Source organism: Mobula hypostoma, chromosome 10 (assembly GCF_963921235.1).
Source record: "Mobula hypostoma chromosome 10, sMobHyp1.1, whole genome shotgun sequence".
Lineage (NCBI taxonomy): Eukaryota > Metazoa > Chordata > Chondrichthyes > Myliobatiformes > Myliobatidae > Mobula > Mobula hypostoma.
Genome location: NC_086106.1, coordinates 38,704,046 through 38,724,788, shown reverse-complemented (window position 1 = coordinate 38,724,788; position 20,743 = coordinate 38,704,046). Strand labels below are relative to the sequence as shown.

Below are 20,743 nucleotides of genomic sequence, written 5' to 3'. Positions count from 1 at the left end.
GGATATAGAAAGGATGTTTCTGAGTTGGAGAGTCTAGGACCAAAGGTTACGGCCTTTAGAACAGAGATGAGGAGGAATTTCTTTAGCTCGAGAGTGGTGAGTCTGTGGAATTCATTTCCACAGATAGCTCTGGAGGTCAAGTCACTGGGTGTATTTAAAGCAACAGTTGCTAGTTTCCAAGGGCATTAATTGTTACAGAGAGAAGTCAGAAGAATGGGATTGAGAGGGTAAATCAGTCCTGATTGAATGCAGAGCAGACTCTATGGCTGAATGACCTAATTCTGTTTCTATGTCTAATAGTCTGATGGTTTCGTATCTTGAATGAATTTGGCCTTTAACATAAATTTCAATGAATATGTTTAATTTCATCACAGAGAGATACAGCACAGAAACAAGTCCTTTGGCAAACTGAGTCCACACAATAATCAAGCACCCATTCACAGCAGTCCTAAACTAATCCCGCATAGTTCTCTCGACTCTCCCATGGTACCTCTCGGCCATACACTAGGGGCAATTTGTGGTGGCAAATTAACCCATCAACCCACACATTTTTGGGCTGAGGGAGGAAATCAGATCTATATTAGGTAGTTGCAGAAAGAAAGTACAAGAACCCGTTTTCTTCAGTTTTCCTACCCTCCCTGTAGTAAGATTGGAGAATCAGTTCTGCTGAACCTTCATTGCAAAGGCTGTACAGAGCTCTCTGACTGGTGGTATCATTGCCTGGTGTGGAGACTCCGAAGCACTGATCACACCAGGCTGAAGAAGATTTTAGACTTAGCCATTCTCTTCACGGTCACAATCTTACCCACTATTGAGTTCATCTTCAAAAGGAGGTGCCTCGAGAAGGCAGCATCATTGTTAAGGACCTTTAGCATTACTACCAACAGGGAGGAGGTACAGTTCCACACTCAAAGTTTTACGAACAGTTTCAGTAAAGAGAAGAGGATATACCCCGGATGGTGAAGGCTCTAAGTGATGGATCATTGAGGGTCCTGGTATGGGTTGCATGGTTCAATGTTGGTTTGGTGGTTGGTTAGGGGGAAGGGTCATACAAGTCTATTAGTTACACATATTGGCCGTCTTGTTAGATACAGGAGTGGAACTCAATCTGGTGTTCTGCTGATGTAGCCCACCCACTTGCAGGTTCAACGTTGTGCATTTAGAGATGATCTACTGCTATCACATTTGGTTATCGGTGATACTGTCATTTTCCTCTCTGCTTGAATCAGTCTGGCTATTCTCCTCTGACATCTCCCATTGATAAGGCACTTTCGCCCACAGAACTGCCACTCACTGGATGTTTTTTGTTTCTCACACCATTCTCTGTAAACACTCAAGATGGTTGTGCATGAAAATCCCAGGAGAACAGCAGTTTCTGAGATACTCAAACCACCCCATCTGGCACCAACAATCATTCAGCAGTCAAGGTCACTTAGGGTACGTCGACACTAGACTGGATCATTTTGAAAATGCCAGTTTCGTGTAAAAACGATAGGTGTCCACACCAGGCGTTTTTGAAAATACCTCCGTCCATATTAAAACGGATATTTGGGCGAAGCTCCTCCTCCTGGGCATGCGCAGGACACATCTACAGAAAACAAGCGAAGAGGAAACGGTATACTTGGTGTGCGTTTGTCCGGTTACAGACGAGAAAAACTTAAAAGGAAATGACCAAATGAGGGACAGCTGTTGGCTCTTGCGCAGGAGGACTTAAAACTAAAAAAAACAAATACTGGAGCATATGGAGGCAACTGACAGGGAGTTCACGGACAGAATGACCCGGCTGACGACGAACATTGGAAAAACTAACTCTGTTGTAGAGGGATTTGCAATGATGAGGAATATGATGGCTCCCCCGCCCCCCAGTACTTTTCACTGCCGCAGTACCAGCCTCACAGCCACTACAATAGCTACACATACGGACACACAGACCCCCAGGTGACCCCACCAACATCTTCCCCACTACCACAGAGGGGTCACCTTGGAAACATTTCCTACAGCCATAGTGTCTTCACCGATGAAAGGGGCAACAGGTTTTTTAAAACCTCCGGTTACCCCGTACACACGACAACACCCAACTGGCGTTTTCAGATTTAAACACTCTGGAGAGTGTTTTAGAAAAGCTCCATTTTCGGGGGAGGGAAACGCTGTTTCAGTTTGGATGAAGGGTCAAAACGAAGAGAAAAAGCTTCGGTTACAAATTTATCCAGTCTAGTGTAGACGTAGCCTTAGATCAGATTTCTCTCCTCTTCTGATGCTTTGTCTGAACACCTTGATCATGTCTGTATGATTTTATGCATTGAGTTGCTGATTAGCTATTTATATTATTGAGCTGGTGTACTGGTGTACTTAATAAAGTGGCCACTGAGAACATGTTATGCTGTGAGTGATTTATATTGCCAGCACAGTTGAACTTAGAGTAGGGCCATCACACCATCACCAAGTCCAGCTGGTTCCTGACGATCAGGATAGAAAGAGGCTCCATCATGGGTACTAGCCTCTGTAATATCCAAGACATCTTTAAGGAGCGGTGCCTCAGAAAGGTAGTGTCCATTATTAAGGACCTCCAATACCCAGGGCATGCCCTTTTCTCACTGTTACCATCAGATAGGCGATACAGCGGCCTGAAGGCACACATTCAGCGATTCAGGAACAGCTTTTCCCCCTCTGCCATCTGATTCCTAAATGGACATTGAACCCATGAACACTACCTCACTTTTTTATGTTATTTCTTTTGTTGGCACTATTTTTACTTTAACTATTTAATATATTTACTGTAATTAATTAATTTTATATTTATCATATATTGCATTGTACTTGGGCCTCTAAGTTAACAAATTTCAGGACATGATTCTGATTCTGAGAATCTTGCTTCTCTGCTGATTCCTCTTTACCCAGACACCCGTTACCCATCAGTTGAAGCTGTTACTCCTGTTCTGAGGCCTACTGAATGCTCTTTTCCACAGCCCTGATTGAGTGGAAGCTGAGTGGTGGGGGTTTTCCCTGCAAGCTTGCGGACCAGTAATGAGGCCGGCTTCAGAATGGATTCCAAAATTATTACCTGGGGTGGGATACACACCCTTTGGGAAAGCCAGCCGCTGCTGCCCTCTGTAACCACACCCCACTCTACCTGAGAATTTATAGCAAGATGTTCTGCTCAAGTAAGTCAGTGAGGCTGGGTACTATCTCTGGTTTCTTGTGGCAGGGCTAACATATCGCAGCCACTGTTTCCCACAGCTCTGCCTTCCAGCACACACGATATCTAGGGCCTTGGTAGGGGAAGGAGCAGTGGCAGGCAGTGGATGCATATTAATGGCCCCGAGGTGATGGGTTTCTGATTCTTCTTCCCTGAGCCAAGAGAACATCCTGAATCGCATCTCCGCTGCACTTTCTTCCCCCGACCGCAGTTCACCCACTGCAGCCAAGATGCACTGACCAGAGCCCAGCCCGTGAAACGTCAGGGTGGTGCCCCTGGGCAACAGGAAGCTGGCACCTGTCTGGACGCAGTCATGCTTAAGAGCGCCAGACCCTTTGTCACTCCCACTGCTTTTGGGACCTGCAAGAAAATGAAATGGAGGTTAGGCTTTAGGTAAAATGCATTGGATAATCACTTCTTGACAGCCATCACTCATGAAGTGAAAGTTCAAGTTCCTTCTGATCTGCTCAGATCAAGTTATAGTTCGATGTAATCCAGGGTGGCATGGTAGTGTAAAGCTTTACAATACAAGTGACCCGGGTCCTGTGTATAAGGAGGTTGTATGTTCTCCTCGTGACCACGTGGGTTTCCTGCCGGTGCTCTGTTTTCCTCCCATATTCCAAAAGGTTAAAGGTTAGGGTTAGGGTTAGTAAGTGGTGGGCACAGTAAGTGGGGCCAGAAGAGTGGTGACACTTGTGGGCTGCCCCCTGCACATATTGAGACTGTGTTGGCTGGAGACACAAGCAGCAAATTTCACTCTATGTTTCGATATACATGCGACAAGTAAAGCCAATCTCTCTTTAATCTGGATCTTGAGGTCAACGTCCCACAATAAGAGGTGTGACAGGGATAAGGTGAACTTCCTCATCCAAAGGATGATGGACCATTGGAACCCGGAGCCTCATCCAAAACAAAATCCAATAGAAGTGGGGACAGTGGTGGAAAATGGTTTGGATGTGGCAGATTAGCCTTGGTGGTATTAACGCCAATGGCCCATTTCTGCTCCTGTTTAAAGCTACAAATTCTCTAGTCCGGCTCCCTTGGGACCCGCCTGGTACCAGGCGTTCTCTCTTCTCCCCTCCTCCAGTGGGCAGAAGATACAAAAGCATGAAAACACGTACCACGAGGTTCAAGGAAAGCGTCGATCTCACTGTTATCAGACTCCTGATCAATAAGATGAACTCTTGATCTCACAGACTACCTCGTTATGATCTTGTACTTTATTATTTACCCGCACTGCACTTTTGCAACACCTTTTACAATTAATTCTGCATTAAAACATAACATAGAACACAGAAAATCATGGTGCAAAGCGTGCTCTTCGGCTCACCATCTAAAACTTTGACAAACTTCTGTAGATGTATGGTGGAAAGTGTGTTGTCTGGTTGGATCATGACCTGGTATAGAAACATCAACCCTTGAATGGAAAATACAAAAAGTAGTGAATGTGGCCCAGGCCATCATGGGTAAAGCAGTGCTCACCATTGAGCACATCTGCACGGAGAGCTGTCTCAGGAAAGCAGCTTCCACCATCAAGGACTCCACCACCCAGGCCATGCTCTCTTCCCACTGCTGCCATCAGGAAGGAGCTACTGGAGCCTCAAGACCCACACCACCAGCTTCAGGAACAGTTACTACCCCTCAACCACCAGGCTCTTGAACCAGTGGGGATAACTTCACTCACCATCACTGAACTGTTCCCACAAATGTAGACATACTTTCAAAGACTCCTCATCTCATGTTCTTGATGTTTATTGTTTATTTATTTATAATTGTTACTTTCTTTACTTTTGTATTTGTTCAGTTTGTTGTCTGTTGCACATTGTCCATCTTGTTTCTTGTATTTACTGAGAATGCCCACAAGAAAATGAATCTCAGGGTTGACATATAATGTACATATGTAATTTGATGATGAAGTTACTTTGAACTTTGAATGATTTTGTGCCAACATTTTAAATAACTCTAAGATCAATACTAACTCTTTCCACCTACAAACTCTTCCATTTTTCCATCATCCCTATGCTTATCTAAGAGCTTGTTAAATGTCGCTAATATATTTACCTCTACCACCACCCCGGAGGCATTCCACATACGCACCACTCTCTGTGTACGTTCTACTTCAATGCACCATGTAATGATCACTGTATCTTGTCACGTGTGACAATGTTGAACCAATTTTAATACCAACACCACAGAAAATGCAGACCAAGGATTCCCTGTGAACACCCTCCTCTGAACATCACAGCTCTTTTCCAAGAAACTTTGAGAACTGTCAGTAAATCAAAGTTTCATGAGTTGGCAACACTGACAGCTGGGATCCCAGAAGTTACTCTGGTATGTTAATCAAATCTAAATTAATTTTGGATCTTAAGATTCAAGATTATTTACTGTCATTTCCTGTAAATGAGAACAAAATAATTGTTACTCCAGATCTGATGCAGCACAAAAAACCCCTAATAAACTAACAAACACAATAAATATAAATACATAGGTAGCTTAAATTCATGGACTGATTGTATGTCCACAGAGTGATGTTAGGCTGTACACACAGAAAGGAAATAATAAAGTGCTGGTGGAGTTAGTGGGTCTGGTGGACCTGGCGTAGTTGCTACATAGCCTGCTTCCTGATGGGAGTATGAATTAGTTAATTAATATTAGTACGTGGTACTAAAGACTCGAGTAATGCTGGACTGTGGGAGTTGCAGGACTAGAGAGCTTCAACAATAAATACAATGGAGACACAGAGATTCTGCAGAAGCTGAGGATCCAGAGTAACAGATACAAAATGCTGGAGGAACGCCACACCTATGGAGAGGAATAAAGAGCTGATGTTCCCGGCTGAGACCCTTCCTCAAAACTGGACAGGAAGGGGACAGAATAAGGTGGCGTGGGGAGGGGGAGGGGGAGGGGGACAAGCTGGGGGGAGGGGTGGAGGTGATGATGTGAGAAGTTGGGAGGTGATAGTTGGAAGAGGTAGAGTGTTGAAGAAGAAGGTCATGATATGTGGAAGACACCTCCCAGCTTGCCACATCATTCTGACCACCCCACCTAGTGGTACAGCAAGTCGAGTTACTGCTCCAGGGTCGATCCAGGCCACAGGTGCTGTCAATGCTGTTTTCATCTTCTCCCTGTGACTAACTGAGATCCCCCCAGGTCCTCTGATCCCACCCCCACATCCTCAAGGATATTCAGGCTGGTAACCTGCTACCTGCTGTAAGTCATTCATAGTATCTGGGTAGATGACTGAGTCCCCCACATGTTGGGAAGAATTAACAGTGAGGGAAAAGTGCAAGACGCGTGGGATCAATTTTGGTTGTATGATAATTTAAACTTAAATGAGCACATGTTTCTGTTTCTGAGTTTTATTTGTTTTCCTGTCATGGGATGACTGTGTAAATATGCTGTACTGTATCTGCTCTGTGATATGCCGTGCTGCTTTGTAAAATAAGAATAAATAATAATTAACATTTGAATTGCAAAAAAAAAGGCAGCTGGGAACTCCTACTCTAGTGTGTGGCTGGGTGGTAGAAGCTGGGAGTAGTTGTTGGGAACATGGGGAGAATAAAATGGGAGTAAATGGTGCTTGATGGTCAGCACAGATTCTATGCTCTGAAGATCCTTTTCCTACTACCAATAGCCCAACTGTTGGATCACAATGACAAATGGGCTGTATACAGTCAGAAAAAGCAGCTGGTGGGTTTTTTGGCATGTGCAAGGGATCTGACAGTTGGCTGTCAAGGAGATATTTTCGAAGTGTCTTTACCAGAGCAATATGGGAGACTATACTTAATGTGAGTGCAGCAAGGTCCAACCATAAGACCAATAGACATAGGAGCAGAATTAGGCCATTCAGCCCATCAAGTCTGCTCTGCCATTCCATCATGGCTGATCCCAGATCCCACTCAACCCCATACACCTGTCTCCTTGCCATATCCTTTGATGCGCTGACAATCAACTTCTGTCTTAAATATACCTATAGACTTGGCTTCCACCGCAGTCTGTGGCAGAGCGTTCCACACATTCACCAGTCTCTGGCTAAAAAACTCCTCCTTGCCTCTGTTCTAAAGGGACACCCCTCAATTTTGATGCGGTGCCCTCTAGTCTAGTCTAGTCTAGTCATACTTTATTGATCCCAGGGGAAATTGGTTTTCGTTACAGTTGCACCATAAATAATTAAATAGTAATAAAACCATAAATAATTAAATAGTAATATGTAAATTTTGCCAGCAAATAAGTCCAGGACCAGCCTATTGGCTCAGGGTGTCTGACCCTCCAAGGGAGGAGTTGTGAAGTTTGATGGCCACAGGCAGGAATGACTTCCTATGACACTCAGTGTTGCATCTCGGTGGAATGGTCTCTGGCTGAATGTACTCCTGTGCCCACCCAGTACATTACGTAGTGGATGGGAGACATTGTCCAAGATGGCATGCAACTTAGACAGCATCCTCTTTTCAGACACCACCATCAGAGAGTCCAGTTCCATCCCTACAACATCACTGGCCTTACGAATGAGTTTGTTGATTCTGTTGGTGTCTGCTACCCTCAGCCTGCTGCTCCAGCACACAACAGCAAACATGATCGTACTGGCCACCACAGACTTGTAGAACATCCTTAGCATCATCCGACAGATGTTAAAGGACCTCAGTCTCCTCAGGAAATAGAGATGGCTCTGACCCTTCTTGTAGACAGCTTCAGTGTTCTTTGACCAGTCCAGTTTATTGTCAATTCGTATCCCCAGTAGTTTGGGATACCATCACCATAGCAAACTTCTCCTCCACATCTACCCTATCTAGTCCTTTCAAAATTCAATAGGTATCAATGAGATCCCATGCATTCTTTTAAATTCCAGTGAGCTTAGGCCCAAAGCTGCCAAAGACTCCTCACATGTTAACCCCGTCATTCCCAGAATCATTCTCGTGAACCTCCTGTGGATTCTCTCCAATGACACCACATCCTTTCTGAGATATGGGACCCAAAACTGTTGACAATACTCCAAGTGGGGCCTGATTAGTGTCTTATAAAGGCTCAACATTATCTCCTTGCTTTTATATTCTATTCCCCTTGAAATAAATGCCTAACATTGCATTTGCCTTCTTTACCACAGACTCAGCCTGTAAATTATCCTTCTGGGTGTCTTGCATGAGGACTCCTAAGTCCCTCCGCACCTTTAATGTTTGAACCTTCTCCCCATTTAGTTAATATTCCGCACTATTGTTCCTTTGACCAAAATGTATTATCACCCATTTCCCAACCCTATATTCTATCTGCCACTTTTTTGCCCATTCTTCCAAACTGTCGAAGTCCTGGTGCAATCACGTTGCCTCCTCAGCACTACCTACCCCTCCACCTATCTTCATATCATCCACAAACTTTTCCACAAAGCCATCAATTCCATTATCCAATTCAATGACAAACAATGTGAAAAGCAGCAGTCCCGATACTGACCCCTGAGGAACACCACTTGTCACCAGAAGCCAACCAGAAAAATCCCCTTTTATTCCCATTCGTTGCCGCCTGCCTGCCATCCATTCCGCTGTCCATGCCAGTACCTTTCTTGTAACACCACAGGATTTTACCTTGTTAAGCAGCCTCATATGTGGCATTTTATCAAATATCTTCTGAAAATCCAAGTAAATGACTCCATTATCACCCTACTTGTTACTTCCTCAAAGAACTCTAACAGATTTGTCAGTCAAGATTTCCCTTTACAGAAACCATGCTGACTTTGAATTATTTTATCATTAGTCTCCAAGTACCTCAGAACCTCATCCTTAATAATAGACTTGAATACTTTTCTCAACCACTGAGGTTAGATTAACTGTCCAATAATTTCCTTTCTTTTGCCTTCCTCCCTTCTTAAAGAGTGGAGTGACATTTGCAATTTTCCAGTCCTCCGGGATCACGTCAGAACCAAGTGACTCTTGAAAGATCATGTCCAATGCATCCATTATCTCTTCATCAACCTCGCTCAGGATCCTGGGATGTCATCCATCTGGCCCAGGTGACTTATCCACCTTAAGACTCTTCAGTTTGCCAAGCACTTTTTCCTTTGTAATAGCAATGGCACCCACTCCTGCTCCCTGACACTCACAGACCTCTGGCACATTCCTAGTCTCTTCCACAGTGGAATACTGACTAGATAGTCATGGTTTTAAAATAAATAAAGTCTCAGGTGCAGTGCAACACCATCTGGAGTCTTTAATATCTAACTACCATCCTATCACACACTCCCAGGGGTTAGATACAGAGTGAAGATCCTTCTACACTGACTCATCAAACACTCATAGGACAAGTACAGTCTGGGTTAGATACAGAGTGAAGATCCCTCTACAGTGTCCCATCACACACACCCCTAGGACAGGGACAGCACGGGATAGATACAGAGTGAAGTTCCCTCTACACTGTCCCATCACACACTCCCAGGGCAGAGACAGCACAGGTTAGATACAGGGTGACCTGTGATATTTGTCTTGGAGCCCGACGTCAGATCATCTTTCAAGAGGAAGAACTCTTGCAAGGTGATAGGTCCTGATGGAGTACCTGGTAAGGCTCTGAAAAGCTGAGCAAACCATTTGGCAGGTGCATTCAAAGACATTTCTGATCACTCATTGCTACGGTTGGAAGTTCCCACCTGCTTCAAAAAGGCCTACAAGAGCCCATGAAGAGAAAGGTGAGCTGCCTTTATGATTGTCGTCCATTAGCATTCATGTCTACGGTGATGAAATTCTTTGAGAGGCTGGTTATGGCTAGAACTATCTCCTGCCTCAGCAAGGAACTAGGCACTGCAATTTGCCTATTGCTAGAATGAGTCTACAGTGGACATGATCTAATTGGCTATTCTTGTGGCTTTGGATCATCTGGACAATACTAATACTCATATCAGACTGCTGTTTATTGACTATAGCTCAGCGTTTAACACAATCATTCCTACAAATCTGAGGATCTATCCTGGGCCCAGCATATTGAGGCAGTTACAAAAACGCACGACAACAGCTATATTTCACTAGCAGTGGTATGTCTCCAAAGTCACTCCCAAACTTCTACAGATGTACTGTGGAGAGCATTCTAACTGGCTGCATCACCGTCTGGTATTGGGAAGGAGACACTGCACAGGATTGAAAAAAGCTGCAGAAAATTGTGAACTCAAGTCAGCTCTGTCTCTCCATCAACCAGGACATCTTCGAGGAGCGATGTCTCAACAAGGCGGCATCCCTCATTAAGGACCCCATCACTCAGGATCTTCTCATTGCTACCATCAGGAAGCTGAGACAGGAGCCTGAAAGCGCACACAAGTTCACGACTTTGAGCAGCGGCCAATCAGAAATCGGAAGCCTGAGAAGATACAATCTACTCAGGTTCACCGATGAACAGAAAAAGCAGCGGCTCGCAATCATTTGATAGTTTGAGCAGTGGTCAGTCAGCTTTTAGGATTGATTGGCAAGATCAAATTAAAGCAGCGCTTGTGCAGGTGGATTAGCATTTTCAGAGTGGCCATCATTGGAGTGGTTACAGTTAGAGTGGAGATTTTTAGGTTTCAGCAAGGAAGGGCTCCAATCAGAGAATCCTTATTTATATCTGCTCAGTTACAACAGAAGAGATGTCGGGCAGGATAGTGGAATGCTGCTCTTGCGGGATGTGGGTAGGCAGGGAGACTGATGACTCCACCCGCAGGAAGCGCATGAGACTGCAGCTTCTAGCACTCAATGCTAAGGAGTTGAAGCTGGAACTGGATGAACTCTGGATCATTCTGGAGGCTGAGGGGGTGATGGATAGGAGACATATCGAGAGGTGCAGGACCTATGTAACTGAGGGACAGTCTGGACATGGAAAGGGGTTCAGGGGTCATTGCAGAGTACCGCAGTGACCATCCTCCTCAACAACAATTCTATCACTTTGAATACTATTGGGGAGGATGACCTATCAGAGGAAAGTCACAGTGATCAGGTCTCTGGCACTGAGTCTGGCACTGTGATTTGGGGGGGGGGTGGGGGGAGAAGAGGTGAGCTGTGGTAAAGGGGGATTTGTTAGTTGGGGGAACAGAAAGGATCTTCTCTGGATGAAAACGGGATTCCTGGCTGCTATGTTGCCACCTGGGGTGCCGGAGTCCAGGATATCTCATATCAAGTCCTCACATTCTTAACTGGGAGGGTGTACAGCCAGAGGTCATGGTCCATGTAGGAACCAATGACATAGGTAAGAGGAGTGACGAGGTTCTGCAAAGTGATTTAAGGAATTTAGGTGCTAAGTTAAAGGGCAGGACCTCCAGGGTGGTGATCTCAGGATTGCTACCCGTGCCACATGCTAGTGAGGCCAGTAACAGGAAGAGCATACGATCTAACGCATTCCTAAGGAGCTGGTGTAGGAGGGAGGGAATTTTGGATTATTGGGCTCTCTTCCAGGGAAGGTGGGACCTGTACGGAAGAGATGGTTTGCACCTGAACCAGAGGGGGAGTAATATCCTAGTAGGAAGGTTTGCTAGTGCTGCACAGTGGGGTTTAAACTAGAGTTGCAGAGGGTTGGGGACCAGAGGGCTAGAACAGACAGTAGAGTGGTTGTGGAGACAGATAATAAGGTGCCACACATGAGACTGCTTAACAAAATAAAATCCCATTATATTACAGGAAAGATACTGGCATGGATATCTGCATGACTGACAGGTAGGAGGCAGCGACTAGGAATAAAAGGGGATTTTTCTGGATAGCTGCTGGTGACTGGTGGTGTTCCTCAGCGGTCAATATTGGGACTGCTGCTTTTCACAATGTTTGTCAATGATTTGGATAATGGAATTGATGGCTTTGTGGCAAAGTTTGTGGATGACATGAAGATAGGTGGAGGGTTAGGTAGTGCTGAGGAAGCAAAGCGATTGCAGCAGGACTTCGACAGATTGGAAGAATGTGCAAAAAAGTGGCAGATGGAATACAGTGTTGGGAAATGTATGATAATGCAGTTTGGTAAAAAGAACAATAGTGCAGTCTATTATCTCAATGGAGAGAAGGTTCAAACATCAGAGGTGCAGAGGGACTGAGGATTCCTTGTGCAAGACACCCAGAAGGTTAATTTACAGGTTGAGTCTGTGGTAAAGAAGGCAAATGCAATGTTGGGCATTTATTTCAAGGGGAATAAAATATAAAAGCATGGAGGTTTTATAAGACACTAATAAGGCCCCACTTGGAGTATTGTCAACAGTTTTGGGCCCTATATCTCAGAAAGGATATGTTGTTATTGGATTGAGTCCAGAGGAGGTTTACAAGGATGATTCTGGGAATGAAGGGGTTAACATATGAGGAGTGTTTGGCAGCTTTGGGCCTAAACTCACTGGAATTTAGAAGAATGCAGGGGATCTTACTGAAACCTACTGAATGTTGAAATGAGTAGAATGGGTGGATGTAGAAAGGATGTTTTCTATGGTGGGGGTATCCAGAACTAGAGGACACAGCCTCAAAGTTGAGGGGTGTCCCTTTAGGACAGAGGTAAGGAGGATTTTTTTTTTAGCCAGAGAGTAGTAAATCTGTGGAATGCTGTGCCACAGACTGTGATGGAGGCCATGTCTGTGGGTATATTTAAGGCAGAAGTTGATCATCAGGGCATCAAAGGATATCTCGTTATCTCGTTTTTACTGTGTACTGTACCAGCAGTTATGGTCGAAATGACAATAAAAAGTGACTTGACTTGACTTGACTTGATATGGTGAGAAGGCAGGTGTATGGGGTTGAGTGGGATCTGGGATCAGCCATGATGGAATGGCAGAGCAGATTTGATGGGCTGAATGGCCTAATTCTGCTCCTACGTCTTATGGTCTTATAGTTGTTAAGACAAAGTCATGAATCGAGAGGTTGAGCATGGTGTGACTAATGTCCTGAGCTGCATGAATTTCAATGCAAGTAACATAGGAAAGGCGGATGAGCTCAGGGCATGGATCGACACCCGGAATTATGATGTTGTAGCCATTAGTGAGACTTGGTTTCAGGAGTGGCAGGAATAGCAGCTCAATATTCTAAGGTTCCATTGTTTTAGATGTGACAGAGTGGGAGGGGTTAAAGGTGGTGAGGTGGCTTAACTCATCAGTGAAAATTTCACAGCACTGCTCAGCCAGGACAGACTGGAGAACTCATCTAGTCAGGCATTATGGGTGGAAATGATAAATAAGAAAGGTATGTCAAATTAATGGGACTATATTACAGACCACGCAACACTCCAAGGGTTTTGGAGGAACACATTTGTAGAGAGAACGCAGACTGTTACAAAAACCATCAGTTTTTCTCTTCACTATTTACACCTCGGACTTCAACTACTGCACAGAGTCTTGTCATCTTCTGAAGTTTTCGGATGACTCTGGCATAGTTGGATGCATCAGCAAGGGAGATGAGGCTGAGTACAGGGCTACGGTAGGAAACTTTGTCACATGGTGTGAGCAGAATTATCTGCAGCTTAATGTGAAAAAGACTAAGGAGCTGGTGGTAGACCTGAGGACAGCTAAGGTACCGGTGACCCCTGTTTCCATCCGGGGGGTCAGTGTGGACATGGTGGAGGATTATAAATACCTGGGGATATGAATTGACAATAAACTGGACTGGTCAAAGAACACTGAGGCTGTCTACAAGAAGGGTCAGAGCTGTCTCTATTTCCTGAGGAGACTGATGTCCTTTAACATCTGCCGGACGATGCTGAGGATGTTCTACGAGTCTGTGGTGGCCAGTGCTATCATGTTTGCTGTTGTGTGCTGGGGCAGCAGGCTGAGGGTAGCAGACACCAACAGGATCAACAAACTCATTCGTAAGGCCAGTGATGTTGTAGGGATGGAACTGGACTCTCTCACGGTGGTGTCTGAAAAGAGGATGCTGTCTAAGTTGCATGCCATCTTGGTCAATGTCTCCCATCCACTACATAATGTACTGGGTGGGCACAGGAGTACATTCAGCCAGAGACTCATTCCACCGAGATGCAACACAGAGCATCTTAGGATGTCGTTCCTGCCTGTGGCCATCAAACTTTACAACTCCTCCCTTGGAGGGTCAGACACCCTGTGCCGATAGGCTGGTCCTGGACTTATTTCATAATTTACTGGCATAATTTACATATTACTATTTAACTATTTATGGTTCTATGACTAGTTATTATTTATGGTGCAACTGTAACGAAAACCAATTTCCCCCTGGGATCAATAAAGTATGACTATGACTATTTGTTAGATTCGGTCATTTTAGTTTTCCACATATTGACTGAGATTTCCATACAGTAAAAGGACTAAATGGAATAGAATTTGTCACATGTGTTCAGCAAAGTTTCTTTAAGCAGCATGTCGAAGTCCCAACGCGACAGTGTGCAAAACTTGACCTGCTATTGAGGAATGAGATAGGGCAGGTGACAGAAGTTTGTGTAGATGAACACTTTGAATTTAGCGATCACAATCAATGTTCCCTGTAAGGCCTACACACACACAGCTTTGGCTACTGGCACACAAAGGAATTTAAACTTTGCTGTTACCCTCTGCCTAGTTGGATTGTTAAGTATATTTTGAGATCATACACAATCACATTTCCTTTTCCTGTTTCTGCTGTGTTGACAACATGGAATCTGTGATGATTTGTCTGCAAATTTTAGAACTGGCTTACTTATACTGTTTGGATTGAAGAAATGACTCAGTGCACACATGTTGTTGTCACTTGGCAAAAAATTGCACATCACAAGATTTTTGTAAACACTGGTCATTACAAATTACAGGGAACATTGATCACTATGCCATTAATTTCAAAGTAAATATGCAAAAGATAAGTCTGGTCTGCAGGTTGATATTCTAAATTGGAAAAAGGCCAATTTTGATGGTATCAGAAAAATCTGCCACGTGTTGATTAGGGCAGGCTGTTTTCTGGCAAAGGTGTATTTGTTAAGTGTGAGGCCTTGAAAAGTGAAATTTTGAGAGTAAAAGGTTTGTATGTGCCTGTCAAAATGAAAGGGAAAGATAACAGGCTTAGGGAACCTTTGTTTCCGAGAGATATTGAGGCCCTGGTTAAGGGAAAAAGGAGGTGCATAGCAGGTATAGACAGGTAGGAACAAATGAGGTGCTGATGGGGTATAGGAAATACAAGAAAGAAATTAAGAAGGCTAAAATGGCAGTGTGGAGGATCAGAGCGATCTTGGGGTCTGAGTCCATAGGATACTCAAAGCTGCTGCGCAGGTTGACTCTGTGGTTAAGAAGGCATACAGTGCATTGGCCTTCATCAATCATAGTATTGAGTTTAGGAGCCAAGAGGTAATGTTACAGCTATATGGGACCCTGGTCAGACCCCACTTGGAGTACTGTGCTCAGTTCTGGTTGCCTCACTACAGGAAGGATGTGGAAACCATAGAAAGGGTGCAGAGAAGATTTACAAGGATGTTGCCTGGATTGGGGGGTATGTCTTATGTGAATAGGTTGAGTGAACTCGGCCTTTTCTCCTTGGAGCGACAGAGGATGAGAGGTGACCTAATAGAGATGTATAAGACGATGAGAGGCATTGATTGTGTGAATAGTCAGAGGCTTTTCCCCAGGGCTGAAATGGATAGCACAAGAGGGCACAGTTTTAAGGTGCTTGAAAGTAGGTACAGAGGAGATGTCAGGGGTAAGTTTTTTAAGCAGAGAGTGGTGAGTACGTGGAATGGGCTGCTGGCAATGGCAGTGAGGCGGATACGATAGGGTCTTTTAAGAGACTCCTGGATGGGTACATAGAGCTCAGAAAAATTGAGTGCTATGGGTAACCTTACGTAATTTCTAAGTACATGTTCGGTACAGCATTGTGGGCAGAAGTATTGTGCTGTAGGTTTTCAATGTTTCCATGTTAAAAGAAAGCATGACGTTGCCCTAGCAAACAAAGTGAAGGAGAATCCTAAGTGATGTTCAGAGCAAAAGGATTGTAAGGGACAAAATAGGTACTTTGGAAGATCAGAATGGCAATCCATGTGTGACAATCCAAAAAATTGGGGGAGGTCGTAAATGAATTTTTTTGCATCTGTATTTACTCAGGAGACCAACCATGGTAGGTCTCACACAGTGAACGATAGGGCACTGAGGAGTGTGGGAGAACAAAGGGATCCGGGAATAGAGATCCATAATTCATTGACAGTGGTGTCACCGGTAGATAGTGTTATAAAAAAAAGCTTTTGGTATATTGGCTTTCATATATCAAAGTATTGAGTCCAGGAAATGAAGTTGTGTAAGACATTGGTGAGGACTAATTTTGAGTATTATGTGCAGTTTTTGTCACCTACCTACAGGAAAGATGTAAATAAGATTGAAGATTTACAAGGATGTTGCTGGGTCTGGTGGATTTGAGTTATAAGGAAAGATTAAATGGGTTTCAACAGGTACATTTAATCTCAGAGAAATGTATACAATATACATCCTGATATTTTTTTTAGCAAACCTCCATGAGAACAGAGGAGTGCCCCAAAGAATAAATGACAATTAAATGTTAGAACCCCAAAGTCCCCCCAACTCCCCCCCACACATAAGCAGTAGCAAAGCAATGACCCCCACCAGCAAAAAAGCACCCCCTGCCAAGCACTCAAGCATGTAGAAAAGTATTAATAAAAACACTGATTTGCAGTACCCCAAAGACTACTCGTTCACCCGGTATTCAACATACCACAGGCTCTCTCTCTCTCTCTCTCTCTCCTTAGTAAGGGAAAAAGAGGTGCCCCCATGTCCCCGTTTGGACTTTGTTCATTGGAATGTAGAAGATTGAGAGGAGGTGTACAAAATCATGAGAGGTATCGATAGGCTAAATGCAAGCAGGCTTATTTCCACTAAGGTTGAGTGGGACTACAACTAGAGGTCATGGTTAAGGGTGAAAGGTAAAAATTTTAAGGAACACGAGGGGAAACCTCTTCACTCAGAGGGTTGTGAGAGTGTGGAACAAGCAGTGAATGTGAGCTTTGATTTCAACTTGTAAGAGAAATTTGGATAGGTACAGGGGTAGGTGTATGGAGGACTCTGGTCCCAGAGTAGGCAGTTTAAATAGTTCAGCACAGACTAGGTGAGCTAAAGGAAGGGCCTGTTTCTGTGCTCTAATTTTCTATGACTCTGTGCCATATGCTGGTGATATGAAACCTGATTCTAATTCTGAATCTCCCTCTACACCATCCCCTCACACACTCCCAGGGCACGGACAGCACAGGTTCGATACAGAGTGAAGTTCCCTCTACACCATCCGATCACAGACTCCCAGTGCATGGACGACACAGGTTTGATACAGAGTTAAGCTCCCTCTAGGTTGTCTCAATCACACACTCCCAGTGCACGGACAACACAGGTTCGATATAGAGTTAAGTTCCCTCTACACCATCCCCTCACACACTCCCAGTTCACGGACAACCCAGGTTCGATAGAGTTAAACTCCCTCTAAGTTGTCTCAATCACACACTCCCAGTGCACGGACAACACAGGTTCGATAGAGTTATGCTCCCTCTAGGTTGTCTCAATCACACACTCCCAGTGCAGGGCAGCACAGGTTCAATAGAGTTATGCTCCCTCTAGGTTGTCTCAATCACACACTCCCAGGGCAGGATTTTGTTTATAATACTAACTATCTCTCTGAACTGGATGAATTCCCATTTAAGGTTGAACTTGTGCCAGTTTGATGTGACTAGACACACACCATGTCCAACTGTTTAGCACAAAGCACCAAAACCGACAGACAATGTCTGCACCATGTAGGAGCCATACCTGCCTGCCTTGCATTGAGTAACTGGGTAAAAGCTAACTGGTAATCACATGACTGGGAGCCTGGTATTCTGGCCAATGAGAGCTACAAAAAAGCATTCAGACCTACCCCAGCAAATAACACCAGGTACCGAAGGACAGGGACCACAAGAGGAGAGTCTGAGAGCGATGGGGCCACCATGCTGCCTCTCTGAAATTGGAGAAAAAAACAGTAAAGGATCTCTTAACCAGATTGTATTAACATTTTAAAGGAAGAATTAGAAAATATTTGCATTTCTGAGGCACTTTTATAACCTTAATGAACTTCAGAGCTATCTTTGATGTCGTAGAGTCCTACAGCATGGCAACAGGCACTTCAGCCCAACTGGCCCATGCTGACTACAGCATCCTCCCTGCTCGTACCAGTTATAAAACCCTTCAAACCCTCCAAAGGAGGGAGGAGAAGATGGTGGCGTGACGCAGCTCGCAGCGGCCACTCCGGTGGTGATGTCTGTTATTTGTCAAGTAGGATGCCGTGCACAATTCTGATTTGATGGAGACGGACGTGAGAGCACAGAGGAACACCTGGTGAAACTTCTGAAATGCCTGCTTCGCCGCTGCTGCTACTGTATGATCCAAAGGGGAAGGCCCTGAGTCCTCGGCTTTGCTTGTTGCTCAGCGGCCGGGGCGGGGTTGAAACGCTCGGCAGAGGATTGTGCTCAGAGAGGCTGTGTCGGAGGGCTGGTCGGAGGCTTGAAGTTTTCGGACGGACTCTGAGTCAGCTGCGGTTGGGTGCTTCCAATGGTGCTGCATCGGCAAGTTTGTGGCACTTGGAGGTTCATGGCAGGGGGAATTTCTCCCTTCTACCGTCTGCGTGAGATGATGGGGCTATCGGGACTTTGAGACTTTTTTTTACTGTGCCCATGGTCTGCTCTTTATTAAAATACGGTATTGCTTTGCATTGTTGTAACGATATGTTATAATTACGTGGTTTTGTCCGTTTTAGTCTTGGTTTGTCCTGTGTTTCTTATGATATCATTCTGGAGGAACATTGTATCATTTTTTAATGCATGCATTTCTAAATGACAATAAACGAGGACTGAGTATCCTCATAATCTAAAAAAAAACCCTTCCCCTCCATGTGCCTATCTGTTAAATATTGCATTTGTACCCATCTCAACCACTTCTTCTGGCACCTTGTTCCAGGTACTCACGGACCCCTGAGTGAAGGAGTTACGTCTCAGGTCTCTACTAAATCTCCTCATCCTGTATCTGTGCCCTCTAGTTTTGGACTCCCCACCCTGGGGAAAAGACTATGAATGCCCATCTTATCCACACCACTAATGTTTTTATTGTCTTCTATCAGGTCACCTCTCATTCTCCTGCACTCCAGAGAATAAAGATCTAAAGTTGTGTGATAGTACAAGGCACTGTAGAGATACAAGTAGCCAATATATACCCAGTAAGATCCCACGAACTGCCTTCATCCCATCATGGGCCAATATTTGGCTCAGTGCACTGTAGATGAAAATGTTTTGTTCTTATTAGGAATAGTGTGATGGATGGAGGTTAAATAATCCCAAGAGGAGGTTAAAAATTTGTTCCACATGACAACATGGGCTTCCTCAAGGATTGGCTTTCCAAGATCTGCCATTCACTGGGGCTTTGTCCCAAGTAGTGTGACCACTCAAGTTGAATATGGTGCTTTCTAGAGCAGTTGTCCTCAGGTGGCTGTAGAGGCCAATCCGGGATTTGCAAATTCAAGCACAGTGTGGGCTCATGACTAGGAGCTTCCAGACCCCGCAATCTTGACCCCTTCACCACTAACTGATCACCAGAGGACTTAATCTGGGATGCGAGGGTGGATCCTTTAATGGAGAGTGACGGTGCGTGACTTTATTTAACATGGGAGGCTGATGCAAGGGCAGCCATCACAGGGTCTGTTACAGACCGGAGTCAGGGTCCAGTGACACGGTATGCAAGATGCCTGGGGATCCTTCACGGTCATTGTGATATGCCAGCGTGTTCCACCGGCTCTACTGTTGAGGTATGGTTGCATTGCTCTCTGTCTGTAACCTTACTGCTGTGGGTGACCCTGGCAGGAGTGAAGCTCTGCACTGCGTCACTCTCAGGTTCTCAGGAAATCACAAGCCTCTCCACAACAAGGTGACAATCCTTGGAGAAGTTTGTCCCAAGTATTGGGTCAATGATAGGCAGTGCCAAACAGTGCTTCATGCCTCATCTGCGTCACCTGCTCTGGGTCATTATGGATGATTGATAAACCTTAGTCCTGCTGGGGTGACGGAGGTTCTGAGTGGAATTTTGGAGGATCTGTGACAGCTCCGGGTCATCTCAGGACCCACCAGCTACTAGACGGACTGTCCTCCACTAATGGGAAGAAGAGTTTCTGATACGACCCCTCATAATCATCCCAAGTCCCATTCTAACCCAGCATCTGCTCCTGTTCAGATCCCAGTATTGACCTTTAGTCCTGATCCTCAGATTCTATTCCTGTACAAATGTCAGGATTTACCTCTGTTCTGACTCCCTGGGTCTAACTATACAAAGTCTACATTTCAGCCTGATCTTGATCAGTGGACCACGCTTGGTCCCAGTGCCCAGGATATACCCTTGGTTTTCATCCCCCCCGCCCCCCCACCAGGTCCATCACTGGCCTGACCACCAGGTCAATCCTTGTTTGGATCCCCAGGGTATAGTTCGCCAGGACCTCCAGGGTCCATTCTCACTTGGCCAGTTCACAATTCAGGGCAGACGGGAGGCTACTCACGTCCCAAGGACTGTCCAATTCAGGCCAGAACGGGAAACCTTGAAGGTCAAAGTGCATCTGATCTGAAAGTAAACAGAAAAAA

At 44.9% G+C, this 20,743-nt stretch overlaps 1 protein-coding gene across 1 annotated transcript in view; it reads right to left on the bottom strand.

The window, feature by feature from the left end:
• Positions 1-419: 419 nt before the first annotated feature.
• The window catches only part of LOC134353287 (serine/threonine-protein kinase MRCK beta), a 145,252-nt gene continuing 124,928 nt past the window's right edge, over positions 420-20,743 (bottom strand). The window contains exons 14-17 of the mRNA XM_063061318.1: positions 20,662-20,723; positions 18,004-18,084; positions 3,494-3,556; positions 420-1,588 (exon numbers count right to left, since the gene is read on the bottom strand). Of these exons, the coding sequence (XP_062917388.1) occupies positions 1,433-1,588; positions 3,494-3,556; positions 18,004-18,084; positions 20,662-20,723 (362 nt within the window). The 3' untranslated portion in view covers positions 420-1,432. The remainder of the gene's footprint in view (positions 1,589-3,493; positions 3,557-18,003; positions 18,085-20,661; positions 20,724-20,743) is intronic.